Source organism: Syzygium oleosum, unplaced genomic scaffold (genome assembly GCF_021117445.2).
Source record: "Syzygium oleosum isolate NSW1041296 unplaced genomic scaffold, Sole_v2.1 Sole_v2.22, whole genome shotgun sequence".
Lineage (NCBI taxonomy): Eukaryota > Viridiplantae > Streptophyta > Magnoliopsida > Myrtales > Myrtaceae > Syzygium > Syzygium oleosum.
This window is the reverse complement of record NW_026607506.1, coordinates 3,467,568-3,495,216: the sequence shown is the minus strand read 5'-3', so window position 1 is coordinate 3,495,216 and position 27,649 is coordinate 3,467,568. Positions and strand designations below refer to the sequence as shown.

The 27,649-nt window shown below is 40.3% G+C and overlaps 7 protein-coding genes and 1 long non-coding RNA gene across 8 annotated transcripts; 7 read left to right on the top strand and 1 right to left on the bottom strand.

The window, feature by feature from the left end:
- Positions 1-858, top strand: LOC115669836 (uncharacterized). Its single transcript, XM_030590982.1, has one exon. It carries the CDS (start codon positions 1-3, stop codon positions 856-858), a length of 858 nt encoding a protein of 285 aa, XP_030446842.1.
- A 1,843-nt stretch (positions 859-2,701) lies between these two features.
- On the top strand, positions 2,702-3,559 carry LOC115669503 (uncharacterized). Its single transcript, XM_030590705.2, has one exon. The coding sequence runs from the start codon at positions 2,702-2,704 to the stop codon at positions 3,557-3,559; it is 858 nt and encodes a 285-aa protein (XP_030446565.1).
- Positions 3,560-5,113: 1,554 nt separating this feature from the next.
- On the top strand, positions 5,114-5,971 carry LOC115669796 (uncharacterized). The gene has a single exon (XM_030590925.1). It carries the CDS (start codon positions 5,114-5,116, stop codon positions 5,969-5,971), a length of 858 nt encoding a protein of 285 aa, XP_030446785.1.
- A 1,888-nt stretch (positions 5,972-7,859) lies between these two features.
- On the top strand, positions 7,860-8,717 carry LOC115669810 (uncharacterized). Its single transcript, XM_030590944.1, has one exon. It carries the CDS (start codon positions 7,860-7,862, stop codon positions 8,715-8,717), a length of 858 nt encoding a protein of 285 aa, XP_030446804.1.
- A 1,601-nt stretch (positions 8,718-10,318) lies between these two features.
- LOC115669342 (uncharacterized) lies at positions 10,319-11,176 on the top strand. Its single transcript, XM_030590573.2, has one exon. The coding sequence runs from the start codon at positions 10,319-10,321 to the stop codon at positions 11,174-11,176; it is 858 nt and encodes a 285-aa protein (XP_030446433.1).
- A 3,248-nt stretch (positions 11,177-14,424) lies between these two features.
- Positions 14,425-16,413, top strand: LOC115669786 (uncharacterized). Its single transcript, XM_056321400.1, has 3 exons — positions 14,425-14,532; positions 14,647-14,964; positions 15,021-16,413. The coding sequence occupies exons 1-3, from the start codon at positions 14,425-14,427 to the stop codon at positions 15,267-15,269; spliced, it is 675 nt and encodes a 224-aa protein (XP_056177375.1). The 3' UTR covers positions 15,270-16,413.
- An 881-nt stretch (positions 16,414-17,294) lies between these two features.
- On the bottom strand, positions 17,295-19,539 carry LOC115670067 (uncharacterized). The gene is made up of 2 exons (XM_056321123.1): positions 19,178-19,539; positions 17,295-17,884 (listed from the first exon to the last, which is right to left on the bottom strand). The coding sequence occupies exons 1-2, from the start codon at positions 19,318-19,320 to the stop codon at positions 17,677-17,679; spliced, it is 351 nt and encodes a 116-aa protein (XP_056177098.1). The 5' UTR covers positions 19,321-19,539; the 3' UTR covers positions 17,295-17,676.
- A 2,965-nt stretch (positions 19,540-22,504) lies between these two features.
- Positions 22,505-24,119, top strand: LOC115669939 (uncharacterized). Its single transcript, XR_008818857.1, has 2 exons — positions 22,505-22,645; positions 22,928-24,119. It is a non-coding gene; the product is annotated as an uncharacterized LOC115669939 (long non-coding RNA).
- The last annotated feature ends 3,530 nt before the right edge of the window (positions 24,120-27,649 follow it).

The following is a 27,649-nucleotide window of genomic DNA, read 5'->3' as shown; positions in this document are numbered from 1 at the left end:
ATGGCTTCATCAATTGAGACCTCGAAAATTAGTGGCCATTTCCGATCAATAAGCTTGCCTTCTAAGAGCCACCCTCTCACGACAACCGTAGAGGAGCATTTGTCTAGGCTCAGATCATTGGAAGCGGCGTCCTCATCCTCATCGGCATCCCAAAGTTTGGGAGAACTCGAGAGCTTGTATGATTGCATCGGTGACTTGCTTCAGTTGCCTCTCACACAACAGGCTCTTTCCCACCTGAGAAGTCCCACTGAAGAGTCGTTGGAGGGTTCTCTCAAGCTGTTAGATGTCTGCGGTAATGTGAGAGAAGCTTTCTCACAGATGAAGGAATGTGTCCAGGAGCTCAAGTCTTCTTTCCGAAGAAGGAAAAGAGGAGATTCCAGCCTCGCCTTTGAAGTAGAAGCATACATCAACGCTAGAAAGAAGATGAACAAAGTCATCACCACGCACTTGAGAAGTTTGAAGAAGAAAGGCCCAAAGAAGGGCTCTCACAATGAAGCTACCCTTAGCATACTAAGACAAGCCGGAGAAATCAGCTATTCTGTATTTAGGTCCCTCTTAGGTTTCCTTGCTATGACAAGTGCAAGCACGAAGCCCAGAGGCTGGTCTCAAGTGTCAAAGCTGCTGGAAGCTAAACGCGTATCATGTGATGGAGGAGAGGAAACCGATGAAGTACAAGGCTTGGACACTGCGTTGCTCTCCCTCAGAATGAGCAAAGACATCAATAATCAAGTAGGCGATCTGTCAAAGCAATTGGAGGCACTAGAGTCAAGCATTCAAGAAATTGAGGAGGACTTGGAATGCATTTTCAGGCGCCTAGTGAAATTGAGGGTTTCCCTTCTCAACATTGTTAACCATTAGAGAAAACCATAGTCTCCAGGGATGCCAATCTGGATATGGCATCTATGGAACAATTTTTGTAACGTGTCCAATACGGCATTGTGTCATTCGAGATCAACAATCAATATTTACGTAAACACTTTCAGAACTAAAGATCTATTCTACTTCTCTCTCCCAGTACTAGCCATCATGATTCGATTTCTTGACCCAAGTTTTCAGCTTGATAGTATTGATCTGAATTATTGATATGACCCAGGTTCGGAGAAAGAAGTTAAAGAATTTATGCACAAAACATCTTAAATTGACTATCACCTACGATGTTGAGTTCTTTCTTTTTTCATGAAGAAGCGTACTCAGTTCAGGCTTTGACTTGGTTAGAAAGATGAAGGCATCTCATACATGTGCTCTTGCAACAAATGGTTCTTGGGTCAGTTATTTTGTTCCTCCCCTTAATGCTACTTCACCTCAAAGGAAAAAGCAAATGAATTGGTGTCATCATCTGATCATCTGTGGAGTTCGGAGAATAACAAAAAACTGGTTGTTCTTCCGGCATCTATGAGCTATATAGCATGACAGACTGATGGGGCTCCTCTGGAGTTTATACACGTATTTTTTAGTGAAATTGGATGTTTCCTTCTGAAAATTTTGCATCTAAATGTTAAATTTAGATGCGAAACTTACAATAGACAACAATGAAATGGAAACGCCAACAAAGATCAATTTTTTTTTTAAGATTTGGCTACAGATTGGTTTCAAGCAGATCACATGCTTCAGATAATACTTTTATGGAAGCGTAGTATGCGTCGATCTTGCTCTCACCCTTGCATATGCTTCTGGTCCTGCTTTTGATTCTGCATCATTCTAGAACAAGTCACCGAAAATTGTTGGATTAGGCAATACACATTTTTGGCAAGTTCTATTTTAATGTCATGGAAATATAAGCGTCGAACCAATTCTTTGTTAGTCAATGGTCATCAGATTATAATTGACTTCTAGGATGATCCAGATCCTGTAATTTGCAGCCTCAATATTCTTAAAATTGAAAGCTGAAGGAATGCGCATTACCAATTAAGAACCCCAGCTTCTTGATAAAAGTTCTTCTTGGAGTCACCTAAACTAGTCCTCATCATCACTTCTGAAGAGATGCCAATAAAATTAGTCAGTCTTATAAATAGATGATCATAGCAGATAACACCTAGTTAGTTAGAAGCTGCAATGCTGTTAAGATTCCGTTTGTCCGCAAGCTCCATTATCACATGATTTGTTGCCATCCACATCCTCAACTTCAATTTTAAACTACGAATGATTTCCATTGCCATCCTCCTGTCTGAGACCTTGGAGGCAAGCTGCACGTATGTGTGAATATTCAAAGCATAATAAATCTAATTTTTTTTGGAGACCAAGAACCCAGAGGAGATATTGACGGGAGGTTTTTGGATGAACTCTAACATGTGTAATGCATAAACTCCACGATGTAAATATTCCACTTGTCTCCAAGCTCTACCATCACATGAATATTTTCTATCCCACATGCTCAAGTTCAGCAATTAATGATGCATAATAGCATGGTTGTACGTCTGTCCGAGTATCTCAAGGCGAACTACACTCGTGTATGAGTTTTTTAAAAGCTTTAGATCGCTATTATTGATTCTCCTTTAATATAGATTGGAAAACCAGCGGAGGCATTGTCAGGAGGCTGTTGGAAGATCCATGACATGACAGCTAATGTGAGCCCGCAAGAATGGGATTATTGAGTGCATGTTGCTTAGTATAAATATACAAGGATTTGGGTGGCCTGGCATGAACAACTCTCTCATAGGAAAAATTACATTCAGAGAAGTTAATAAGCATCCTCCTCTCAAAGATGGCTTCATCAATTGAGACCTCAAAAATTAGCAGCCATTTCCGATCAATCAGCTTGCCTTCTTTGAGCCACCCTCTCACGACAACCGTAGAGGAGCAGTTGTCTAGGCTCAGATCATCGGAAGCGGTGTCCTCTTCGTCATCAGCATCCCAAAGTTTGGGAAAACTCAAGAGCTTGTATGATTGCATTGATGACTTGCTTCAGTTGCCTCTCGCACAACAGGTTCTTTCCCACCTGAGAAGTCCTGCCGAAGAGTCTTTGGATGTTTCTCTCCAGCTGTTAGATGTTTGCGCGAATGTGAGAGAAGCTTTCTCACAGATGAAGGAATGTGTCCAGGAGCTCAAGTCTTCTTTCCGAAGAAGGAAAAGAGGAGATTCCAGCTTCGCCTTTGAAGTAGAAGCATACAATAACTCTAGAAAGAAGTTGAACAAAGTCATCACCAAATACTTGAGAAATTTGAAGAAGAAAGGCCCGAACAAGGGCTCTCACAATGAAGCTACCCTTAGTATACTAAGAGAAGCTGGAGAAATCAGCCTTTCTGTATTCCAGTCCCTCTTAGGTTTCCTTGCTCTGACAAGTGCAAGCACAAAGCCTAGAGGCTGGTCTCGAGTGTCAAAACTGCTGGAAGCTAAACGAGTATCATGCGACGGAGGAGAGGAAACCAATGAAGTGCAAGGCTTGGACGCCCTGTTGCTCTCCCTCAGATTGAGCAAAGACATCAATAATCAAGCAGGCGATCTGTCAAAGCGATTGGAGGAACTAGAGTCGAGCATTCAAGAAATTGAGGATGACTTGGAATGCATTTTCAGGCGTTTAGTGAAATTGAGGGTTTCCCTTCTCAACATTGTTAACCACTAGAAAACCATAGTCTCTAGGGATGCCAATTCGACAACGGCATCTATAGTACAATTTTTTGTAACTTGTACAATACGGCATTGTGTCATTCGAGATCCATAATCAACATATACATCAGCACCTTTAGATCTAAAGATCTTTCCTAATTCTCTCTCCCAGTATTTCCCATGATGATTCTGTTTCTTGACACATGTTTTTCGCTTGCAAGTGTCGATTTAAATTACTGTCATCATTTGTGGAGTTTGGAGGATAACAAAAATCTGATTGCTCCGCTAGCATCTATGAGCTATAGCATGACAGACCAATGTGGCAAAACTTTCTTTTCCACTGAAGTTTAAAAATGTATTCTTTAGTGAAATTAGATTCTTCCTTCTAAGCTTTTGCATCTAAATGTTATATTTAGATGCGAAACTTACAATCAAAAACAACGAAATGGAAATAGCACCAAAGATTAGATTTTTTAATTTTGGCTACAGATCGGTTTTTAAGCAGGTCACGTGCTTCGGCAAATGAATTAATGGAAGCATAGTATGCGTCTAACTCATTCTCAGCCATGCATATGCTGCTGGTCCTGCTTTTGAGTCTGGAGCATTCTAGACCAAGTCACAAAAAATTGCTGGATTAGGCAATAAATACATCTCTGTCTAGTTCTATTTTAATGTCCAGGATATTTAAGCGTTGAATCCATTCTTAGTTTGTGGATAGTCATCAGATTATATTTGATGTCCAGGATGATTGAGGTCCTGTAACTTGCACATTAACAATTGAGAACCTCAGCTTCTTACTGAAAGTATTTCTCGGAGTCGCCTAAACTAGTCTTTATTATCACTTCTGAAGAGATGCCAGTAAAATTAGTCAGCCTCGTCAATAGATGTTGATAGCAGATAACTCCACATTAGTTAGAAGCTGCAAACTGTAAAGATTCCATTTGTCTCCAAGCTCCATTATCACATGATTTGTTGCCATCCACATGCTCAATTTCAATTTTAAAGTATGAATGATGTCCATTGCCATCCTCCTGTCTGAGATCTTGGAAGCAAGCTGCACGCGTGTGTGATTATTCAAAGCATATATAATCTAATTTTTTTGGAGACTATGAACCCGAAGGAGACAATGACAGGAGGTTTTTTGGACGAACTCTAACATGTGGAATGCATAAACTCCACGATGTAAAGATTCCACTTGTCTCCAAGCTCTACCATCACATGAATATTTTTTCGCACATGCTCAAGTTCAGCAATTAATGATGCGTAATAGCATGGTTGTACATCTGTCCGAGTATCTCAAGGCAAACTACACTCGTGTATGAGTTTTTTAAAAGCTTTAGATCGCTATTTTTTATTCTCCTTTAATATAGATTGGAAAACCAGCGGAGGTATTGTCAGGAGGCTGTTGGAAGATCCATGACATGACAGCTAATGTGAGCCCGCAAGAATGGGATTATTGAGTGCATGTTACTTAGTATAAATATACTAGGATTTGGGTGACCTGGTATGAACAACTCTCTCATAGGAAAAATTACATTCAGAGAAGTTAATAAGCATCCTTCTCTCAAAGATGGCTTCATCAATTGAGACCTCAAAAATTGGCAGCCATTTCCGATCAATCAGCTTGCCTTCTTTGAGCCACCCTCTCACGACAACCGTAGAGGAGCATTTGTCTAGGCTCAGATCATCGGAAACGGTGTCCTCTTCCTCATCGGCATCCCAAAGTTTGGGGGAACTCAAGAGCTTGTATGATTGCATCGATGACTTGCTTCAGTTGCCTCTCACACAACAGGCTCTTTCCCACCTGAGAAGTCCCGCCGAAGAGTCGTTGGATGTTTCTCTCCAGCTGTTAGATGTTTGCGCGAATGTGAGAGAAGCTTTCTCACAGATGAAGGAATGTGTCCAGGTGCTCAAGTTTTCTATCCGAAGAAGGAAAAGAGGAGATTCCAGCTTCTCCTTTGAAGTAGAAGCATACATCAACTCTAGAAAGAAGTTGAACAAAGTCATCACCAAGCACTTGAGAAATTTGAAGAAGAAAGGCCCTAAGAAGGCCTCTCTCAATGAAGCTACCCTTAGCGTACTAACTGAAGCTGGAAAAATCAGTCTTTCTGTATTCGGGTCCCTCTTAGGTTTCCTTGCTCTGACAAGTGCAAGCACGAATCCTAGAGGCTGGTCTCTAGTGTCAAAACTGCTGGAAGCTAAACGCATTTCATGTGATGGAGGAGAGGAAACCAATGAAGTGCAAGGCTTGGACGCCCTGTTGCTCTCCCTCAGATTGAGCAAAGACATCAATAATCAAGCAGGCGATCTGTCAAAGCGGTTGGAGGAACTAGAGCTAAGCATTCAAGAAATTGAGGATGACTTGGAATGCATGTTCAGGCGCCTAGTGAAATTGAGGGTTTCCCTTCTCAACATTGTTAACCACTAGAAAACCGTACTCTCTAGGGATGCCCATTTGATAATAGCATCAATAGTACAATTTTTTGTAGCTTGCACAATACAGCATTTTGTCATTAGAGATCCACAATCAATATATACATCAACACCTTCAGATCTAAAGATCTCTCCTAATTCTCTCTTCCAGTACTTCCCATAATGATGCTGTATCTTGACACAAGTTTTCAGCTTGATAGTGACTGTCTGAATTATATATGTGACTCAGGAAAATGAAAATGAACTACTGTCATCATCTGTAGAGCGTGGAGGATAACAAAAATCTGATTGCTCCGCTAGCATCTATGAGCTATAGCATGACGGACTGATGTGGCAGAAGTTTCTTTTCCCCTGGAGTTTAAACATGTATTCTCTAGTGAATATATGCATCAATACCTTCAGATCTAAAGATCTCTCCTAATTCTCTCTCCTAGTATTTTACATGATGATTCTGTTTCTTGACACAAGTTTTCAGCTTGATAGTGTCGATCTGAATTATATATGTGAGTCAGGAAAAAGAAAATGGATTACTGTCATCATCAGTGGAGTTTGGAGGATGACAAAAATTTGATTGCTTCTTTAGCATCTATGATCTATAGCATCACAGACCGATGTCGCAGAACTTTCTTTTCCTCTGGAGTATAAACATGTATTCTTTTGTGAAATTAGATTCTGGCTTCTAAGCTTTTGGATCTAAATGTTATATTTAGATGTGAAATATAAAATTGATAACAATGAAATGGAAACGGCACCAAAGATTAGATTTTTTCATATTTGGCTACAGATCGGTTTTTTAGCTGGTCAGATGCTTCGGAAAATGATTTATGGAAGCATAGTATGCATCTCATTCTCAGCCCCGCATATGCTGCTGGTCCTGCTTTTGAGTCTGCAGTATTCTAGACCAAGTCACAGAAAGTTGCTGAATTAGGCAATATGTACATCTCTGGCTAGTTCCATTTTAATGTCCAGGAAATATAAGCGTTGAACCCATTCTTAGTTTCTCAATATTCATCAGATTATATTTGATGTCTAGGGTGTTTAAGGTCCTGTAACTTGCAGTTTTCAAAAGCTAAATGAATGCACATTAACAATTGAGAACCCCAGCTTCTTACCAAAAGTTCTTCTCGGAGTCGCCTAAACTAGTCCTTTTTATCGTTTCTGAAGAGATGCCAATAAAATTAGTCGGCCACATGATAGATGATGATAGCAGATACCAACAGGTTAGTTAGAAGCTGCAATGCTGCAAAACTTCCGTTTGTCCCCAAGCTCCATTATCACATGATTTGTTGCCATCCACATCCTCAACTTCAATTTTAAACTACGAATGATTTCCATTGCCATCCTCCTGTCTGAGACCTTGGAGGCAAGCTGCACGTATGTGTGAATATTCAAGCATATTATGTCTAATTTGTTTTTGGAGACCAAGAACCTGGAGGAGACATTGCCGGGAGGTTTTTGGATGAACTCTAACATGGGTATGGCATAATCTCCACGATGTAAATATTCCACTTGTCTCCTAGCTCTACCATCACATGAATATTTTCTAGCCCACATGCTCAAGTTCAGCGATTAATGATGCATAATATCATGGTCCCCCCTCTGTCCGAGAATCTCAAGGCAAACTACACTCGTGTATGAGTTTGTTTAAAGCTTTAGATCACTATTATTGATACTCCTTTCGTATGGATTGGAAAACCAGTGGAGGCATTGTCAGGAGACTGTTGGAAGATCCACGACATGACAGCTAATGCGAGCCCGCAAGAATGGGATTGTTGAGTGCATCTTGCTCGGTATAAATATATAAGGATTTGGGTGGCCTGGCATGAACAACTTCATATGAAAAATTACATCCAGAGAAGTTAATAAGCTTCCTTCTCACAAAGATGGCTTCATCAATTGAGACCTCGAAAATTAGGAGCCATTTCCGATCAATCAGCTTGCCTTCTAGGAGCCACCCTCTCACGACCACAGTAGAGGAGCAATTGTCTAGGCTCAGATCATCGGAAGCAGTGTCCTCATCCTCATTGGTATCTCAAAGTTTGGGAGAACTCAAGAGCTTGTATGATTGCATCGATGACTTGCTTCAGTTGCCTCTCCCACAACAGGTTCTTTCCCACCTGAGAAGTCCCTCTGAAGAGTTGTTGGATGTTTCTCTCCAGCTGTTAGATGTTTGCGCGAATGTGAGAGAATCTTTCTCACAGATGACGGAATGTGTCCAGGAACTCAAGTTTTCTGTCCGAAGAAGGAAAAGAGGAGATTCCAGCTTCCCCTTAGAAGTAGAAGCATACATCAACTCTAGAAAAAAGTTGAACAAAGTCATTACCAAGTACTTGAGAAATTTGAAGAAGAAAGGCCCTAAGAAGGCCTCTCTCAATGAAGCTACCCTTAGTGTACTAACTGAAGCTGGAGAAATCAGTCTTTCTGTATTCGGGTCCCTCTTAGGTTTCCTTGCTCTGACAAGTGCAAGCACGAAGCCTAGAGGCTGGTCTCTAGTGTCAAAACTGCTGGAAGCCAAACGCATTTCATGTGACGGAGGAGAGGAAACCAATGAAGTGCAAGGCTTGGACGCCCTGTTGCTCTCCCTCAGATCGAGTAAAGACATCAATAATCAAGCAGGCAATCTGTCAAAGCGATTGGAGGAACTAGAGCCGAGCATTCAAGAAATTGAGGATGACTTGGAATGCATTTTCAGGCGCCTAGTGAAATTGAGGGTTTCCCTTCTCAACATTGTCAACCACTAGAAAACCGTAGTCTCTAGGGATGCCAATATGACAACGGCAACTATAGTACAATTTTTTTTATCTTGTACAATACGGGATTGTGTCATTTGAGATCCACAATCAATATATCCATCAACACATTCAGATCTAAAGATCTTTCCTAATTCTCTCTCCCAGTTCCCATGATGATTCTGTTTGTTAACAATTGTTTCGGCTTGAAAGTGTCGATCTGAATTATATATGTGAGTCAGGAAAAAGAAAATAAATTACTGTCATCATTTGTGAAGTTTGGAGGAAAACAAAAATCTGAATTCTCCGATAGCATCTATGATCTATAGCACGACAGACTGTTGTGGCAGAAGTTTCTTTACCTCTGGAGTTTAAACATGTATTCTCTCGTGAAATTAGATTCTTCCTTCTAAGTTTTTGCTTTTAAATGTCATATATAGATACGAAACTTACAATAAAAAACAACAAAATGAAAACGGCACCAAAGATTAGATTTTTTTTTATATTTGGCTACAGATCGGTTTTTAAGCAGGTTAAGTGCTTCAGAAAATGCTTTTATGGAAGCATATTATACATCTATCTCATTCTCAGCCATGCTTATGCTGCTGGTCCTGCTTTTGAGTCTACAGTATCCTAAACCAAGTCACAGAAAATTGCTGGATTAGGCATTATATGCATCTCTGGCTAGTTCTGTTTTAATGTCCAAGAAATATAATCATCGAACCCTTTCTTAGTTTGTCGATAGTCATCAGATTATATTTGATTTCAACGATGATTGATGTCCTGTAACTTGCGGTTTTCAAAAGCTACATGAATGCACATTAACACGTGAGAACCCCAACTTCTTAGTGAAAGTTCTTCTCGGAGTCGCCTAAACTAGTCCTTATTATCACTTCTGAAGAGATGCCAACAATTTGTGAGCCTCATGAATAGATGATGATAGCAATAACTATTACTTAGTTAGAAGCTCCAATGCTGTAAAGATTCCGTTTGTCCCGAAGCTCCATTATCATATGAATTGTTGCCATCCACATGCTCAACTTCAATTTTAAAGTATGAATGATTTCCATTACCATCCTCCTGTCTGAGATGTTGGAAGCAAGCTGCACGTATATGTGATTATTCAAAGCATATTAAATCTATTTTCTTTTAGAGCAATAATCCGAAGGAGACATCGAAGGGAGGTTTTTGGACGAACTCTAACATGTGTAATGCTTAAACTGCACGATGTAAAGATTCCGCTTGTCTCCTAGCTCTACCATCAAATAAAAATTTTCAAGCCTACATGCTCAGGTTCAGCAATTAATGATGCATAATAGCATGGTCGCTCCTCTGTCTGAGAATCTCAAGGCAAACTAAGCTCGTGTATGAGTTTTTTTAAAGCTTTAGATTGCTATTATTCCTTTCGTATATAATGGAAGACCAGCGGAGGCGTTGTCAGGAGGCTGTTGGAAGATCCATGACATGACAGCTAATGCGAGCCCGCAAGAATGGGATTGTTGAGTGCATCTTGCTGGGTATAAATATACAAGGATTTGGGTGGCCTGGCTTGAACAACTCCCTGATAGGAAAATTTACATCCAGAGAAGTTAATAAGCTTCCTTGTCTCAAAGATGGCTTCATCAATTGAGACCTTGAAAATGAGCAGCCATTTCCGATCAATCAGCTTGCCTTCTAGGAGCCACCCTCTCACAACCACTGTAGAGGAGCATTTGTCTAGGCTCAGATCATCGCAAACAGTGTCCTGTTCCTCATCAGCATCCCAAAGTTTGGGAGAACTCGAGAACTTGTATGATTGCATCGATGACTTGCTTCAGTTGCCTCTCACACAACAGGTTCTTTCCCACTTGAGAAGTCTTGCCGAAGAGTCGTTGGATGTTTCTCTCCAGCTGTTAGATGTTTGCGTGAATGTGAGAGAAGCTTTCTCACAGATGAAGGAATGTGTCCAGGAGCTCAAGTCTTCTTTCAGAAGAAAGAAAAGAGGAGATTCCAGCTTCTACTTTGAAGTAGAAGCATACATCAACTCTAGAAAGAAGTTGAACAAATTAATCACCAAGTACTTGAGAAATTTGAAGAAGAAAGGCCCTAAGAAGGGCTCTCTCAATGAAGCTACCTTTAGCGTACTAACTGAAGCTGGAGAAATCAGTCTTTCTGTATTTGGGTCCCTCTTAGGTTTCCTTGCTGTGACATGTGCGAGCACGAAGCCTAGAGGCTGGTCTAGAGTGTCAAAACTGCTGGAAGCTAAAAGCGTATCATGCGACGGAGGAGAGGAAACCAATGAAGTGCAAGGCTTGGACGCCCTGTTGCTCTCCCTCAGATCGAGCAAAGACATCAATAATCAAGCAGGCAATCTGTCAAAGCGATTGGAGGAACTAGAGCCGAGCATTCAAGAAATTGAGGATGACTTGGAATGCATTTTCAGGCGTCTAGTGAAATTGAGGGTTTCCCTTCTCAACATTGTTAACCACTAGAAAATCGTAGTCTCTAGGGATGCCAATTCGACAACGGCATCTATAGTACAATTTTTTGTAACTTGTACAATACAGAATTGTGTCATTCGAGATGCACCATCGATATATATATCAACACCTTCAGTTCTAAAGATCTTTCCTAATTCTCTCTCCCAGCATTTCCCATGATGATCTGTTCTTGACACATGTTTTCGGCTTTAAAGTGTCGATCTGAATGACTGTCATCATTCCTGGAGTTTGCAGGATAACAAAAATCTGATTGCTCTGCTAGCATCTATGAGCTATATAGTATGACAGACTGATGTGGCAAAGCTTTCTTTTCCTCTGAAATTTAAATATGTATTCTTTTGTGAAATTTAATTCTTCCTTCTAAGCTTTTGCATCTAAATGTTATATTTAGATGCGAGACTTACAATCAATAACAACGAAATGGAAACGGCACCAAAGATTACTTTTTTTATATTTGGCTTCAGATTGGTTTTTCAGCAGGTCACGTGCTTCGGCAAATGATTTTCTGGAAGCATGGTATGCGTCTATCTCATTCTCAGCCATGCATATGCTGCTGGTCCTGCTTTTGAGTCTGCAGCATCCTCAACCGGTCCTGCTTTTGAGTCTGCAGCATCCTCAACCAAGTCACAGAAAATTGCTGGATTAGGCAATAGATACATATCTGGCTAGTTCTATTTTGATGTCCAGGAAATATGGGTGTTTGAATCCATCTTAATTTGTTGATAGTCATCAGATTATATTTGATTTCAACGATGATTGATGTTCTGTAATTTGCGGTTTTCAAAAGCTAAATGAATGCACATTAACAATTGAGAACCCCAGCTTCTTACTGAAAGTTCTTCTCGGAGTCGCCTAAACTAGTCCTTATTATCACTTCTGAAGACATGCCAATAAAATTACTCAGCCTCATGAATAGATGATGACAGCAGATAACAACTAGTTAGTCAGAAGCTGCAATGCTGTTAAGATTCCGTTTGTCCCCAAGCTCCATTATCATATTATTTGTTGCCATCCACATGCTCAACTTCAATTTTTAAGTATGAATGATTTCCATTGCCATCCTCCTGTCTGAGACCTTGGAAGCAAGCTGCACGTATGTGTGATAATTCAAAGCATATTAAACATAATTTCTTTTGGAGACCAAGAACCCAAAGGAGACATTGAAGGGAGGTTTTTGGATGAACTCTAACATGTGTAATGCATAAACTCCACGATGTAAATAGTCCACTTGTCTCCTAGCTCTACCTTCACATGAATATTTTCTAGCCCACATGCTCAAGTTCAGCAATTAATGATGCATAATAGCATGGTCGCCCCTCTGTCTGAGAATCTCAAGGCAAACTACACTCGTGTATGAGTTTGTTTAAAGCTTTAGATCGCTATTGATTGTCCTTTCGTATTGATTGGAATTCCAGCGGAGGCAATGTCGGGAGGCTGTTGTAAGATCCATGACAAGACAGCTAATGAAAACCCGCAAGAATGGGATTGTTGAGTGCATCTTGCTGGGTATAAATATACAAGGATTTGGGGGGCCAGGCATGAACAACTCCCTCATAGGAAAAATTACATCCAGAGAAGTTAATACACTTCCTTCTCACAAAGATGGCTTCATCAATTGAGACCTCAAAACTTAGCAGCCATTTCCGATCAATCAGCTTGCCTTCTAGGAGCCACCCTCTAACGACAACCGCAGAGGAGCATTTTTCTAGGCTCAGATCCTCGGAAGTGGTGTCCTCTTCCTCATCATAACGGTGTACCTAATTTCATGCTATATTGACTTGGTCAGATAGATGAAAGGAGTCTCATTCATATGCTTTAACAACAAATGGTTCCTGGGTCAGTTATTTTGTTTCTCTCAATAATGCTATCTCAGCTCAGAGGAAATGGAAAATGAACTGGTGTCATCGTCTGTGGAGTTTTGAGAATAATAAAAAGCCGATTCCTCCTCCAGCATCTGTGATCTATAGCATGACTGACTGATGTGGCAGAACATTCTTTTCCTCTGGAGTTTAAACATATAATCTTTAGTGAAATTAGATTCTTCCTTCTTAAGATTATGTCACCTAAATGTTAAATTTAGATGTGCAACTTACAATCAATAAAAACGAAATCGAAACTGCAACAAAGATCACATTTCTATTTTTTTTGCTACAGACAAGTTTTTAAGAAGTTACATGCTTCAGAAAAAACTTTCATGGGAAGTATAACATGCATCAATCTCGTTCTCAGCTATACATATGCTGCTGGTCCTGCTTTAAAGTCTGCTGCATTCTAGACCATATTTGGCTAGTTCTATTTTAAAGTACAGGAATATAAGCGTCGGACAACCAATCTTGCTTGGTCAATAGTCATCAGATTATATATGATTTATAGGACGATGAACTTACTGTAATCTGTGGCCCTCAATATTCTTTAAATAGATAGCTAAAGGAATGCACATTAACAATTGAGAACCCCAGCTTCATAATGAAAGTTCTTCTCGGAGTTGCCTAAACTTAGTCCTTATTATTACTTCTAAAGAGAGGCCAATAATCAGTCAATCTCATGAATAGATGACGATAATAAATAACTTCAAGTCAGTCCCAAGCGCCAATGCTGTAAAGATTCCATTTGTCCCCTAGCTACATTATTACATGAATTTTTGCCATCCACATGCTCAACTTCAATTTAAATCATGCATGATTGCATTACCATCCTTCTGTCTTAGATCATGGTCGCAAGCTGCAGCTATGTATGATTATTTAAAGCATTTTAATTCAAATTCTTTTTAGACCAAGAACCCGAAGGAGACATTGACGGGAGGTTTTTGGATGAACTGCAACATGTGAAATGCATGAACTCCACGATGTAAAGATTCCACTTGTCTCCTAGCTCTACCATCACATGAATAATTTTCTTGCCCTCATGCTCAAGTTCAGCCATTAATGATGCATAATAGCATGGTCGCCCCTCTGTCTGAGAATTTCCAAGGCACACTACACGCGTGTATGAGTTTTTTTAAAGCTTTAGATCACTATTATTGATTCTCGTTTTGTGGAGATTGGAAAACCAGCGGAGGCATTGTCAGGAGGCTGTTGGAAGATCCATGACATGACAACTGATGTGAGCACTCAAGAATCGGATTGTTAAGTGCCCCTTGCTCAGTATAAATATACAAGGATTTGGCTGGCCTGGCTCGAACAACTCTCTCATAGGAAAAACTACATCCATAGAAGTTAATAAGCTTCCTTCTCTCAAAGATGGCTTCATCAATTGAGACCTCCAAATTTAGCAGCCATTTCCGGTCAATTAGCTTACCTTCTAGGAGCCACCCTCTCACAACCACCGTAGAGGAGCATTTGTCTAGGCTCAGATAATCGGAAGCAGCGTCCTCATCCTCATTGGCATCCAAAAAATTGGGACAACTCAAGAGTTTGTATGATTGCATCGATGACTTGCTTGAGTTGGCTCTCTCTACACAGGCTCTTTCCCACCTGAGAAGTCCAGCCGAAGAGTCGTTGGATGGTTCTCTCAAGCTGTTAGATGTTTGTGTATATGTGAGAGAAGCTTTCTCACAGATGAAGGAATGTGTCCAGGAACTCAACCCTTCTTTCCAAAGAAGGAAAAGAGGAGATTCCAGCTTCGCCTGTGAAGTAGAAGCATACATCAACTCTAGAAAGAGGTTGAACAAAGTCATCACCAAGTACTTGAGAACTTTGAAGAAGAAAGGCCCGAACAAGGACTCTCACAATGAAGCTACCCTTACCATACTAAGAGAAGCTGAAGAAATCAGCCTTTCTGTATTCCAGTCCCTCTTAGGTTTCCTTGCTCTGACAAGTGCAACCACAAAGCCTAGAGGCTGGTCTCTAGTGTCAAAATTGCTGGAAGCAAAACGGGAGGAGAGGAAACCAATGAAGTGCAAGGGTTGGACGCTGCATTGCTATTCCTCAGATCGAGCAAGGACATCAATAATCAAGTGGGTGATCTGCCAAAGCGATTGGAGACGCTAGAGTCGAGCATTCAAGAAACTGAGGAGGACTTGGAATGCATTTTCAGGTGCCTAGTGAAATTGAGGGTTTCCCTTCTCAACATTATTAACCACTAGAATACCTTAGTCCCCGGGGATGCCGATGTGACAATGTCATCTATGGTACAATTTTTGTAACTTGTACAATACGGCATTGCATCATATGAGATCCACAATCAATAGATACATCAACGCCTTCAGAAATAAAGATCTATCCTATTTCTTTCTTCCCCCACTTCACATAATGATTCTGTTTCTTGATTTAGTTTGATAGTAATTATCTGAATTTTCCATATAATTCAAGTTCGATTAATGAAGTTTAAGAATTGACACACAAAACATCTTAAATTGACTATCACCTGTGATGTTGTGAGTTCTTTACTTTTTCATGAAGAACGTACTTACGTACTTGAGGTCGCCATAACTGCGTACCAAATCAGGCTATATTTTTTTTTTGTCGAAAAATCAGGCTATGTTGACTCGGTCAGAAAGATGAATGCATTTCACAAATGTGAACCTCCAACAAATGGTTCTTGAGTCAGGTTTTTTGTCCCTCTCGATGATGCCACTGCAGCTCAGAGGAAATAGAAATTGAATAGGTGTCAACGTTTGTGGAGTTTGGAGATTGAAAAAAAAAACCTGATTGCTCCTCAGCCTCTATGAGCTATAGCATGACAGACAGATGTGGCAGAACTTTTTTTGTCCTCTGGAGTTTAAACAGTGGTTCTTTAGTTAAGTTAGATTCTTCCCTCTTTAGATTATGTCATCTAAGCATTAAATTTGGATGTGGAATTTACAATCCATACAGATGAAATTAAAACAGCAATAAAATTCAGATTTTTATTTTTTCTAAAGATCTGTTTTAAGCAGGTCTCATGCTTCAGAAAAGACTTTTAAGGAAGCATAGTATCCGTCGATCTCATGCTTGGTCATTCACACGCTACTGGTCTTGCTTTTAAGTCTGCAGAACTCTAGACCAAGTCCCAGATAATTGCTGGATTGGGCAATATACGTATCTATGTAAAGTGCATAACGAGATGTAAAGACACCAATACTTGAAGACCAAATACTTTTGACCCAATTGTGTTTTCACAATACAATCAAACAACTTTATTATCCAGGTGTTCCTTCTGACACATATAGCTACTGCAATTGCCTGTGTTTAAATCTGCGGCACCCCACACATGCTAAGTCCAAGACTTGGTCAAGCTCTGGTAGCTAATACCAATCCTTAGCCTATCATATAAATGACAGGAAAGAGATTGTAAGATACAAAAGTTCAACTTTAGATCTATCAGGTAGATGTTCTAGTGATTCTTCAAAAGCTTCTTTCATGAGAGGGGACTGAGTAGTTGGGTCCAAAAGACGGGACAAGCCACTCGTGCAAATCCAATACTCCATCAAAGGATGCTTCCTAGAATAGTCTGACTAGTTCATTGTCATCAATAAAAAGACTCTCAACCAATGGTCAACCTGATTTAGCAAACGAGGCAAAGAGATAACTTCAAAGAAGTTGCATAAGCTCAGTAGTCTCATAGCCAGGGGCCATTTGGAGCATAGTGACAATAGGAATAGAAGTCCACTTCTTCAAGCCGAAATAAATATTCAACTACAGGGTGGGACTCACAGTACAGAAACAATAGAATGCGGGGACCATCCAACCCTCAGTTTGATGAAGGAAAGCAATAGTAGCAATAAACGGGCAATCTCCTACACTATCCGCAAGTGCATTCACAAGTCTACGCAGAACATGTCTGACATAACCATTGTCCATAGAGAATTACTATTCAGTAACCATGACTAGCGATGATTATGTGTGGGAGCTGCAATGCAGCAGCAAATCAAGTAATAGATAAGACAGTCATTAAAAGAGGAACAAAAGTACAGTATGCTGTTGTGTAACTTGTGTTCATCCTTGTACAAAATCTATATGGTACTTCCGACCACAACTTTTGCACGAAACCAAGAACACCTAACCAATCAAGAAACGTCAGTTTCACTAGGGAATGGAATATTCACCCAAATTTCACTTTTGAATGCTTCTAAAGGTAGATAAAGCAAAAACTAACCATCTTACAGAAGAAAAAAAGAAAGGCAAACATGGACCACGGAAAAATCAATATCTCATTAACATCTTTGCTTGGTAGCTCCTTAAAGTTCGAGTGCCGACACAGGTATCATCTCAAGTCAAATCCTGAAGCAAACTCGTACAAGTATAATTTGATGAGGCTGCTTGTATATAGCCAACAAGGAGCACGAGCAGAACTATTCCTAAAACCAATTCACCAAACTCAACCCAAAAAATCAGCATTTCTCCCTTGAGTGACAGGAGCACTTCACTTACAATCCGTTTGCGCCAAGGCATATGTCTTGTATGATCCTTGCCAACATATTCGACTAGCCAAGAAGATAATGGATGAAGGCACAGCCTAAGATTTTCATCTTTATACAACTAAGTGAGCATGCATATTTTTCCGTAACCTGTCTACATGGACAAAGGAAGAAGCATCCTTCGCTTCTTTTTCCTAGCTGATCTTATTTTCTTCGCAATTTTCATGCATAAGAGCAGCAGCACTGTGAGGCATACCAAGATAAAAGCAAATCGGATTCGTCTAAAGTATAAAGAAACTGCTGAAAAAACTAAAAAAGCTAAAATGATGAGCTCCCATATGACAAAGACCACAACATCCACCCTGCATCCATAGAGAAAATTAGAGAGGGCATTAGTGAAGTCTTCCTAACAGTTACCACCAAACTTAGCACGCAAAACAGAAGTGCAAAAGGAAAAAAAAAAAAAGCTGAGAAATGCACAAAAGTTAAATGAACTATATATGAATGCTTGCAAACGAAAAAGCTATAAGTTATGGCATAGACGACAGAACTACCAACACTCCAGGTGCAATCAATCAGTCTTTTCAAGAATTAATAAAAAAAACCTAGGTTCCTGTATGAGACAAAGCACTTGAATCATCTTCAGGTTGCATACTCCATACAACAACTCCAAACAGCTCAATCCAAACTATTTCTACAAGCACAGCAAGGCAAAACTCAGCCAAATATCAATTCCAGCCGCATTATGGTGTCCATAAGAGGATCTGCATAATAATAGAGACCGGAAAACCCTCCTCTCCCAGTCCTACATAGTAAATGTCAGCATATGTTTGGGTTGGTCCAAGATTTTATTAGTCCATCTATCGCGTATCGCAGAGTATGAGGAGCTTGCATGGCATTTCAATGTTTGAGAAAGTTTTAAGTAATGAACTCATCATAGGGCTTACAAGAGCAACATATCTTTCGCATGAATTTTTCTAGTGGGTATGACTTGAGCATGTATCACTTACAACATGTGGCATCTTACCATATGTTCCGTTTTCCTCCGTATAGACTACCCTACGGCATCGCCTTATCGCGTGGCGGCGACAAATACAGTCCCTCGCGGTAATCAACAACTCACACTATCCATATAACCAATGATCCTGAACAGTTGACCAAGAACCACAAACGGGGCGACATTAGTCACAATGACCCTTCTTTCCACCAGTCGCATTAGCGTTCTTCGCCTGCTATCACAATCCAAAAGCCCCCTAATGAATACTAGTATCATCCGCTCTCCACTCCCCTCATCCTTCTCACCGCTACTTTCCCTAAAACGATACTAACCCTTCCCTAAAACTAAACCCTGCAACCCCTCTACACGAATTAGCAGAAATTACGAATCAAATACTTCACCCGACACGCACTCCCAGCCGTACACAAGCACAAGGAAGCCCGATTCAATTCGAAATTCGCCCGCGACATAAGACCTTCCCCCACTTTTCGCCGAGCACAAGGATCGATCGGGAGCATCCAGAAACCTAATCGGTCCAGCATAACTTCCAAACGGAATAAAAAAAAAACGAACTTTCTCTAAACATCGCGACCACCACCACCACCGCAACCATAAACTCCGCGAATCAAAGCCACGAATTCGAATACACGCGCAGTACCTGGACGAGGAGGAGGGGGTGGAAGTGGAGGAGAAGAAGGAGACGGTGGCCCAATTGTGCTTCGATCGAATCTGGTACTCCCTCAGCTGCTCCGCCAGATTCGATCGCGTGATCATGGCTGCCCTCCTGCTCTGCTGGTTCATGCGACGATGATCGGCGACGGCGCGGGATCGGTCGCCTTGCCTTTCAATCTCCTCGAGCTCGGGGACTCGGCAATGGCGGAGAATTCGGGGCTTGCATAGCGAAGCGGAGGAACGGTGCGACGAAGGGGAGAAATGGAGTCGGGGAGAGCATCGCCGATCGCGACAGATTGGCGTGGGGTTCCTTCGCGCGGACGGTGGACTCTCTCCCTTCTTGTTCTATTTCGCTCTCTTCTTCTTTTATTTTAGGGATAAAAAGTCCAAAAACTTGTACGGAAAGTGCAATTGAGTCCTAAAATTTTTAAAAAATACAATCGAATTTTATAACTTGTCAAAAAAATGCAATTGAGTTCTAAAATTTTTAAAAAGTGCAATCAAATCTTAAAACTTATCAAGTTGAATCAATCAAGTCCATTCGTTAACTCTACTTAACTATGCATTAATTGCATTATTTGAAAATTTTAGAACTCAATTACACATGATAAATTTTAAGACTTCTAATAAACTTATCACTTTTATTTTATCATGTCCTATTTAATTTCAATAAATAAAAAACATTTTAATAAAAGACTCGAAAGATGACGACCAGCCAACTTAATCTCAAATAAGGACTCATCTCTCCGGTTGGCTAAATCTTCGCCAACCGACTTTTTCTAATTATTGGAGTTAGGGCAATTTTGTCCAATTTTTATTTTACTCAAATTAAAGCTATGTGCGTGCTGACCAATTGAAAAATGGTCAAAACCCTAAAAATCAAAAATCCCAAATTGAATTCACTTATTCATATTTTTCTCCGCCTCTAACAATTATAATACACATATTTTGTACGATACACCCATTAAGTCATATCTTTGTTGTAGAAAATCAAAGGCAAAACATAGCAAAACGAAAGGAAAATATTGTTAAAAAAGTCTTAAATTTATTGTACGGATGGTAATTTGCCAATTTAATCGTAACCTTTCAATTGTGCTAATTCAAAAGGTTTTGAATTAAATTGACAAATTATCAAAAGGTTTAGGACTATATTGACATAAATAAAAGGTTTAGGACTAATTAGCTGCCGTACAATATGTTTATGACTTTTTAGATAATTACCCCAAAACAAAAGTTGACAAAAGCAAGTTAAGAGCATCGATTCCATCTAAGAAAAATTTGAAGAGGTTCGGGCTCTTCGATTCTAGCTCAAGTCCGTTGCCAATTAGCAAATCACTCCTCGCCCTTTCAAGTTCGTTGTCACAAGCTCCATCCTCTACCAGAGGAGAGTTCATTGCATCCAAATTTCAGCGTACTCTAATTTCCTCCATTTCAACCAAGGTCAATTTAGTAAATTTGTGCAGTTGATATTTCGTTCATCCAAGAGAAGGTTATCGTGCTCGTTAAAGTAACATGTCAACAAGGCGTGCGCATATTGTGGAGTACCCCACAACGGGTGGCGATGGCAGAAACGGTAGGAACAATTTTTATTTTTTTTAGTGTTGCTTTGGCTTGTTCAGTCAGATTTATGGGTCCATTCGGTCTCCTTCTGTATGCATTGATTGCATTTTCTGATGGCCAGTGGCAGTTGCTATGCATTTTCTAATTGGATTTGTTATCGCCGTATTCCCAATGTGCCGGTCGTGGTCCATGTTTTTACTTTTTTTTTCTTTTGTGCAAATCGATGCAGTTTTTTTTTTATTGTTTTTATTATGTTTTATCTGTTATATCATTAATAACCAATTTACTGATTCATGTTTTGCCGTGTATTGCATGAAGCATTGCCATTACTCAAAGTAGTTTTAGATAATCTTTTCAAAGTGTAGTACACTTTCATCATCATATATTTTATGTATTTAGCAATTCCCAAACCCACCCCGAGCATCTGGATTTCACCTCAGTTCAAAAAGTTCACCAAGTCTCAGGCTAGGAAGACAAATTGCATCAAGCAACAGTTCAAGAACCATAATTGACTGAGAGCCGGGGAACTCGGTTCATCACAAGCGAAACGATCAAAATCTGATTTACGGACTAACCATTCGGTTAATTGGCGAATCAATCGTCATCGCAGATTTCGAATATACATAGGACCAAGCCACGAGAGTAGTAAAGCTGAAACTACTAGGCGACTCTCTTAGCAACAATCTGAGCATCTATGGTGCGCAGGCCAACCTTGTGATGAGTTTGATTGACTATGTTATGCGCACCTCTCTCTCTGGAACAGGTCAATTTTACGAAGAGAATTTAAGCCAAAATGTCAGTCAATCCTCATTCAGGCCTTCCCACTAGACAAGTTGAGCACATGATCATACTTACGCAGATGACTAAGACGAAAATCAAGAGAGAAGGAACACATATCTCCTAACAATTCGAGAACCTTTAGTGTATCAGAAACATACCAATGTCTCCAGCCCCACCATTTTCAACTCGTTCTCCACTACCCTCTCGTTCCCAACAAGCACAACATCACGGACTATCGAGTTGATGTCTTTATTCGAGTCAACCACTTTATACTCTTGTTTGAGGCAAGTCCCCTCTGGTCCTTCTAAGCCTTTTTATGAAATTTTTCCTATTTTCTTTTTGCTTTGCTTCTAAAAGAAACTATTTAGACTCGACTTATTTGGTTTATGGTTTATAAAGAGCGTTTACACTTCAGTTCAAGTAAAATTAGAGCTGATTTTGTCTGCGAAAATAGCCCTTCTGATATGGGCAAGCCGATCTGATAGCACTATTAAGGAAAAACTTCAATTTGCCACGGTGAGCATGTTTTCTCAATTGGGGGGCGACCGGCGACCGCTGTGGCGATGGCGGTGATGCGCTGCCTAAGGACCGGCGAGGTTTAACACTTCGGGGGTGTAATAGGACTAGAAAATCGATTATCCTTAAATGTGCTCTTTGAAGATTAAAGAGGGTGATGTTATGATGATTGCGGGAAGATGATGAGTGGCCAATGATGGAAGAAAGATGGTCATTGATTGGTGTGTTCCGGATAGAATTTTTTGGGTTTTCTTTCTACTGTTTTCATTCATTTTCTTGAAGCGTTGATTCGTCCAACCATCCACCCATCACCATCTCCGCTATAAGCCTTACACGATCTCACCACCAATCCTCAGCCACCACGAGACCATCCTCGGTCGCCACATCGAGTCTCCTCAAGCAACCGCTCTTCGTCTCATCTCCATTTCACGGCCAACACCTCTATAATGGCCAGCAACATCGGCAGGGCTTCCACTTGTCCCCTATCTAATTACTATGCAAATGTCTTCACAACCCACATCCTAATCTTCGACCCTTGAATGATGCATGGAGTTGCTGTCATCCTTTTGTCCTAGAATCACAGTGGCATCCTGCACGGGTATGATGATTTAAAAGTTATTTCTGTTGAACATTATTACATATTGGTTACAGTTTTACCTTTTACCGATCGAAACCCAATGGAAGCTCAGGAGCACAGTTAATGGAAGTTCAGATTATGTCCATTGATCCGTGACATGACAGTGAATGGAAGCTCAGAAGGACTGAGACTCTTAAATGGCTACGTTATTGCATAAACATTTTCACAACCCACAAGTTCCATTTCATATTCAGCAATGGCTGATCCAATGACGATCCCTTCTTTTTTAATATTTGTTCGCAGCCCGACAGACGGATCTTGAATGGTCTCTACCAGGCATGAACACCACAGTTGATGAGATTGCCCAGTGGGCTTCGCTAGGAGTTTCTGGACAATACTCTGAGCTTTCATGGCTATTGCTCATGCAGATCATACATTTGCTGGATCTACATAGTTAAATGGCCTAAAGGTTGATTTATTTCTCTATAGCGGAATTTGTCAGCTGGTCTGGAAGTCAGCGGACAAACCACTCATGCACATCCGCAAACAAACTTATTTTCCATAAGATGTGGTAATTACTCGATAAAAGAAGTTATATAATATAAGCTCGGAGCTGTCAGGATTCCTCATGTTCCTAGCGGCATTTAGCACACTGAGAGTTGAATAATTTCCACATGCTCAAGTTCAAACTTATAAGATATAACCATCTAATCTTGATCCGCTTGTCTGGGAGTTATGGTGGCATGCCACCTGTTTGTCTCGATACATTAAGCTGGTTGACTTATATTGAAGATTCCAGTTTTCCTTCAGATCGGAAACCACGGGAGACAATTTCTGCTTAGTTGGACAATTTATACAGCGAAATGTGCTTGGAAGAATACTGATTTGGCAATGTCCTCTTGCCCTTGTATATATACAAGGTTGAAATGTTTGATTTGAACGACTTCTCTGCAGCAGAGTTTGCATAAGCAACAGAGAAAAGCTTCCTCTATCAAACAGAGCCATAAAAAAAAAAGGGGAATGGCTGATTCACTTGAGATTTCTAAAACCACAGGCCACTTTCGCTCAATCAGCTTGCCTTCCAGAAGTCACCCTCTAGCAACCGCTGTCGAACAGCAGTTGCAGAGGCTGAGATCATCAGACGCAACCTCTTCATCTCCGGCCTCATCGGCACCCCAAAAGTTAGGAGGCCTCAGAGATCTGTATGACTGCATTGATGATTGGCTTTACATGCCTCTAAACCAGCAGGTTCTTTCCCATGAACACCATAGGAGTTCTATGGAAGAGTTGTCGGATGGATCTGTGAAGCTATTGGACGTCTGTGGGAACGTAAAAGATATTTTTTTCACAGACAAAGGAATGCATCCAGGAACTCGAGTCATCATTCCGGAGAAGGAGAGGAGGAGACCCTGAAAAGGCGAGTGAAGTCTAGACATACATCAAATCTAGGAGAAAATTGCAGAAAGTGGTCACAAAACTTTTGGATCTGTTAGAAAGTCTAACCAAAAGCTTTTGCCTAGCATTAAGCGTGAAAATATTTAATTGAGGAGGCAAATAAGGCATGAAAAGATTTAAATTTAAGACCTCCTACTCTGATTAAGCTATTAGGTGGAGGGAAACTACATGAATATAAAGCCAGATCTAGCATTAAGCATGAAAATATTTAATTAGGGAGGCAAATAGGGCCTGGAAAGATTTGAATTAAAGATCTCCTGTTCTAATTGGATGTAAGATTTTATAGAACCACAACCAACTATTATAAACGCTTAAACTTTTAGGTAAAGGGAGACCACATGAATATACAGAGCATTTATGACCCGTTATCAATCGATGTGGGATAATAAATCACACCTTCATCTAAAAGTTTAAGCTTTTAGGTGGACTTTCTAGATGATTTGAAGAAAATGGAGAAGAAAAACCACCTGAGAAAACACTTGAAACCTGAGGCTACTCACAGCATATTGAGAGAAGCCGAAGAAATCAGTTTTTCAGTATTTGCGTCCCTGTTGCATGTTCTTTCAGGGCCAAGGGAAAGATCGAAGCCTGTCAGTTGGTCTTTGGTCTCAAATATGTTATCACCTATACGTGTGTCATGTGAAGAGAAAGCAAAATACGACACGAAGGATTGGATGTTGAGTTGTGTTGTTTTAATCGGCGACCTGGCGGAAGCGGATCGTAATTTTGCAATTAAGTTAGGGGCCATAGAAATTTAGAGAAATAAAACAAGGAAAAATAAAAGGATACGAGCAATTTACGTGATTCGGTCCGAATGTCAGAATCTACGTCCACAAGGAGAATCAACAAATAATCAATTAATAAATCGGAGAATTACAGAGTTACAATTACTCATATACTAGAATGTTTCCTAACCCTAGTATATATCCAATATCCACGGTGTTTAATAACTCAACTCAATGGACTCTCTCTGCGCACAAATCTCTCCGAGCTCACGCCTATGTTCTCTTGAGCTGTCGACTTCTCTGGACTTCTCACCTCGCTTCTGATGAGAGCTCCTCTCCTAATATAAAAGAGCTTGCGGTCAGTGAGAAAGAGTGGCCACCATTAAATGGCAGCACAGGCGCCCACAATGGATGACAAAATACAAGAGGACATTCGGCGCCCGCAAGACAAGCCTCTGAAGCAGCATGGGCACCCTCCAATATGCGTCTATGGGTATCAATGTGCATGCATTAAATGAGGTGGAAAAATGGAGACGTTCTTGCACATGGCCCTTCCTCTTTCTTCGTTCATTAGCAAAGACAGAAGAAGCCAAAAGGAGAAAGAGACGGAGCAAAAGTCAAGAAGACGAAGACTTTGTAATATGTTCTTCAATTAATGCTCCACGTTCGGCCACGAAAGAATTTCCAAGGCTGGATAATTCTTTCGTCTGCTCAGAACACGCGTCGTTTCTCATTAAATGCTCCGCGGTCGTGCTTCCTCATTTCAGCATATTGACAAATGCTCCGAGAGCAGATTGGGTATCGTGTACGGGCCCAAACTCGAGATATAATTTAATTCTGAAATTTGCTAAAGTCGGAAATTCTCAAGTATACAAAGTATCCAAGAGACTGGAGGCATTGGTATCAAGCATTCACGAAATTGAGGCGGACCTGGAATGCATTTTCAGGAGACTTGTCAAAACAAGAGCTGCTCTTCTCAATATAATCAACTGCCAGTGTCATATATTTCCTTGGTGCCAACCCATGTATGGCATCCTAAAAATTTTGCTAGTCTGTATATTGTGTCTGCGCCGTATACATTATAAATGGATAATACATTGGGAATCAAAATTGTTCTCTGAAACTACTCTCTCTCTATTACAATTGTCTGCTTATTGCTTTACTAATCAAATTATATTTAGGAGATCAAAAGGGTGAAAAATCATTTATGTATCAATGAATCTTTAACATTTCTGCAAATATCTGAATAGTTAAATGATCCTTATTGACTCAGCTTTTTCAACAGATTATCTGAATTGCATTTCTTTGCATTCTTGATCTCGAAGACGGCCTCTAATTGGCTTCAAGGCAACTACTCTGTCCTTATGGTGCCAATCAGTATCTACTTTTTTCGCAGTCCAACAATCTTTCTAGAATAACCATCTGTCTTTTCCCTCTATATAGCAGCTAACAGTTGATGTATCTCCAGAGTATCAATCTGTCGAGTTATCACAAAAGCTTTCTGCCATAGACATCACCTAGGAAATAAATATTTGCCACTTCTTCCACTCAACTTTTACGTCATTTCAGAACCACGAATTGCTAGATGAAGACAGTGGTTGATATAACAAATCCCAGTCATCTGCACACATAAGTGATATGAGAATGGTTAGTAAAAAATCACCTTAGAATTGATGTAGGCTGTCTTCTTCCTGTAGGGATTCGACATAGGGTTCCACAGTTGTTAAAACGCAGCGGAATATATTTGTAAACCGAAACCCTAGAACCCTAGAACCCTAGACAGGATCCATGTGTATATTGAAATCGAGACAGAAGTTCGATACGTACCTTTTGCAAATCGAACGTAAATTGATAATTGATTGTGTCTGGATTAGCGCCTCAAGTGTTGCGCCTCTACCGGTATTCACACACGCGAATAGAAGTCTCCAACGATCCAAGTGCTAGCTAAAGATCTTGAAGTTCCTTTTTTTCAACGCTTTTTGATTTTCGATACTCTGTCGAAAATCCCTAGACAGAGAACGATTCTCTATCTATTTATACAGCCTCATTATCCAGCGGAATTAGAAGAAGTGGGCCGCGCGATTTGGGCCCGCCAAACCGTCCACCTTCAATCGTACGTTTAATCGTTATCTCATAACGTGTACAACCGCGTAGATAAGTTGAATAGGAAAATAAATTAAAATCTACTTTTATTTTAAGTAGATCCCGGCGTACATAAAATATTAACTCAGTTCGCTTTTGTGTGCGACCCTGTAGGTTCACTAAACATTAACAGTGTGCTCAAAACCCTTTTTGGCCCACAAGTCATAAGAGGTCTTTAGCAAGACATTATGATTACCTAAGTATAGTGAAGGTCGATTTTCTGACACAATTTAATCCACAACTAATATTAGAGTATCAACCTTGATTGATTCTTAGGGCAGACCACTAACACTTCCAGCTTTGCTCGTCCAGACCATGGAGATCTTCATAATTTTAACTTTGGTCAGTGGGCTCCTTCTCTTCCTTTTTGCTGGCTCATTTTCCTGCTATGTTCTAGCAGCATAATGTGGCTACAATCTTTCAGGTTCTTGCATGAACAGGTGCATTAGAAAATGGGAGGCATCATGTTAATTTAATCGGTGCCTTCATCTTATAATTAATGTAAATTATTTTTAGGCTTCTCAACTAGGGACGCGAATCAAAAGGTTTTCTCAAACTCCCCACAATGGCGGTATCAATGCAGCAGCATTTAAGAAAGTTTGGATAAGGATAGTCATAAGGGAAAGAGTAGACAAACAAATGTGCCGACAATTACTTGATTTTACAGTCGGCTGAAGCAAAGAAACATTGAAAGAGGAGAAAA

Coding starts and splice junctions, on each gene's coding strand:
- LOC115669503 (XM_030590705.2), top strand. CDS start 2,702: ATGGCTTCATCAATTGAGACCTCAAAAATTAGCAGCCATTTCCGATCA.
- LOC115669786 (XM_056321400.1), top strand. CDS start 14,425: ATGGCTTCATCAATTGAGACCTCCAAATTTAGCAGCCATTTCCGGTCA. Junction 14,533..14,646: donor TAGAGGAGCATTTGTCTAGG/CTCAGATAATCG, acceptor CTCTCTACACAG/GCTCTTTCCCACCTGAGAAG. Junction 14,965..15,020: donor CTGAAGAAATCAGCCTTTCT/GTATTCCAGTCC, acceptor CACAAAGCCTAG/AGGCTGGTCTCTAGTGTCAA.
- LOC115669836 (XM_030590982.1), top strand. CDS start 1: ATGGCTTCATCAATTGAGACCTCGAAAATTAGTGGCCATTTCCGATCA.
- LOC115669810 (XM_030590944.1), top strand. CDS start 7,860: ATGGCTTCATCAATTGAGACCTCGAAAATTAGGAGCCATTTCCGATCA.
- LOC115670067 (XM_056321123.1), bottom strand. CDS start 19,320: ATGAACCAGCAGAGCAGGAGGGCAGCCATGATCACGCGATCGAATCTG. Junction 17,885..19,177: donor ACCCCCTCCTCCTCGTCCAG/GTACTGCGCGTG, acceptor CTATGGATGCAG/GGTGGATGTTGTGGTCTTTG.
- LOC115669796 (XM_030590925.1), top strand. CDS start 5,114: ATGGCTTCATCAATTGAGACCTCAAAAATTGGCAGCCATTTCCGATCA.
- LOC115669342 (XM_030590573.2), top strand. CDS start 10,319: ATGGCTTCATCAATTGAGACCTTGAAAATGAGCAGCCATTTCCGATCA.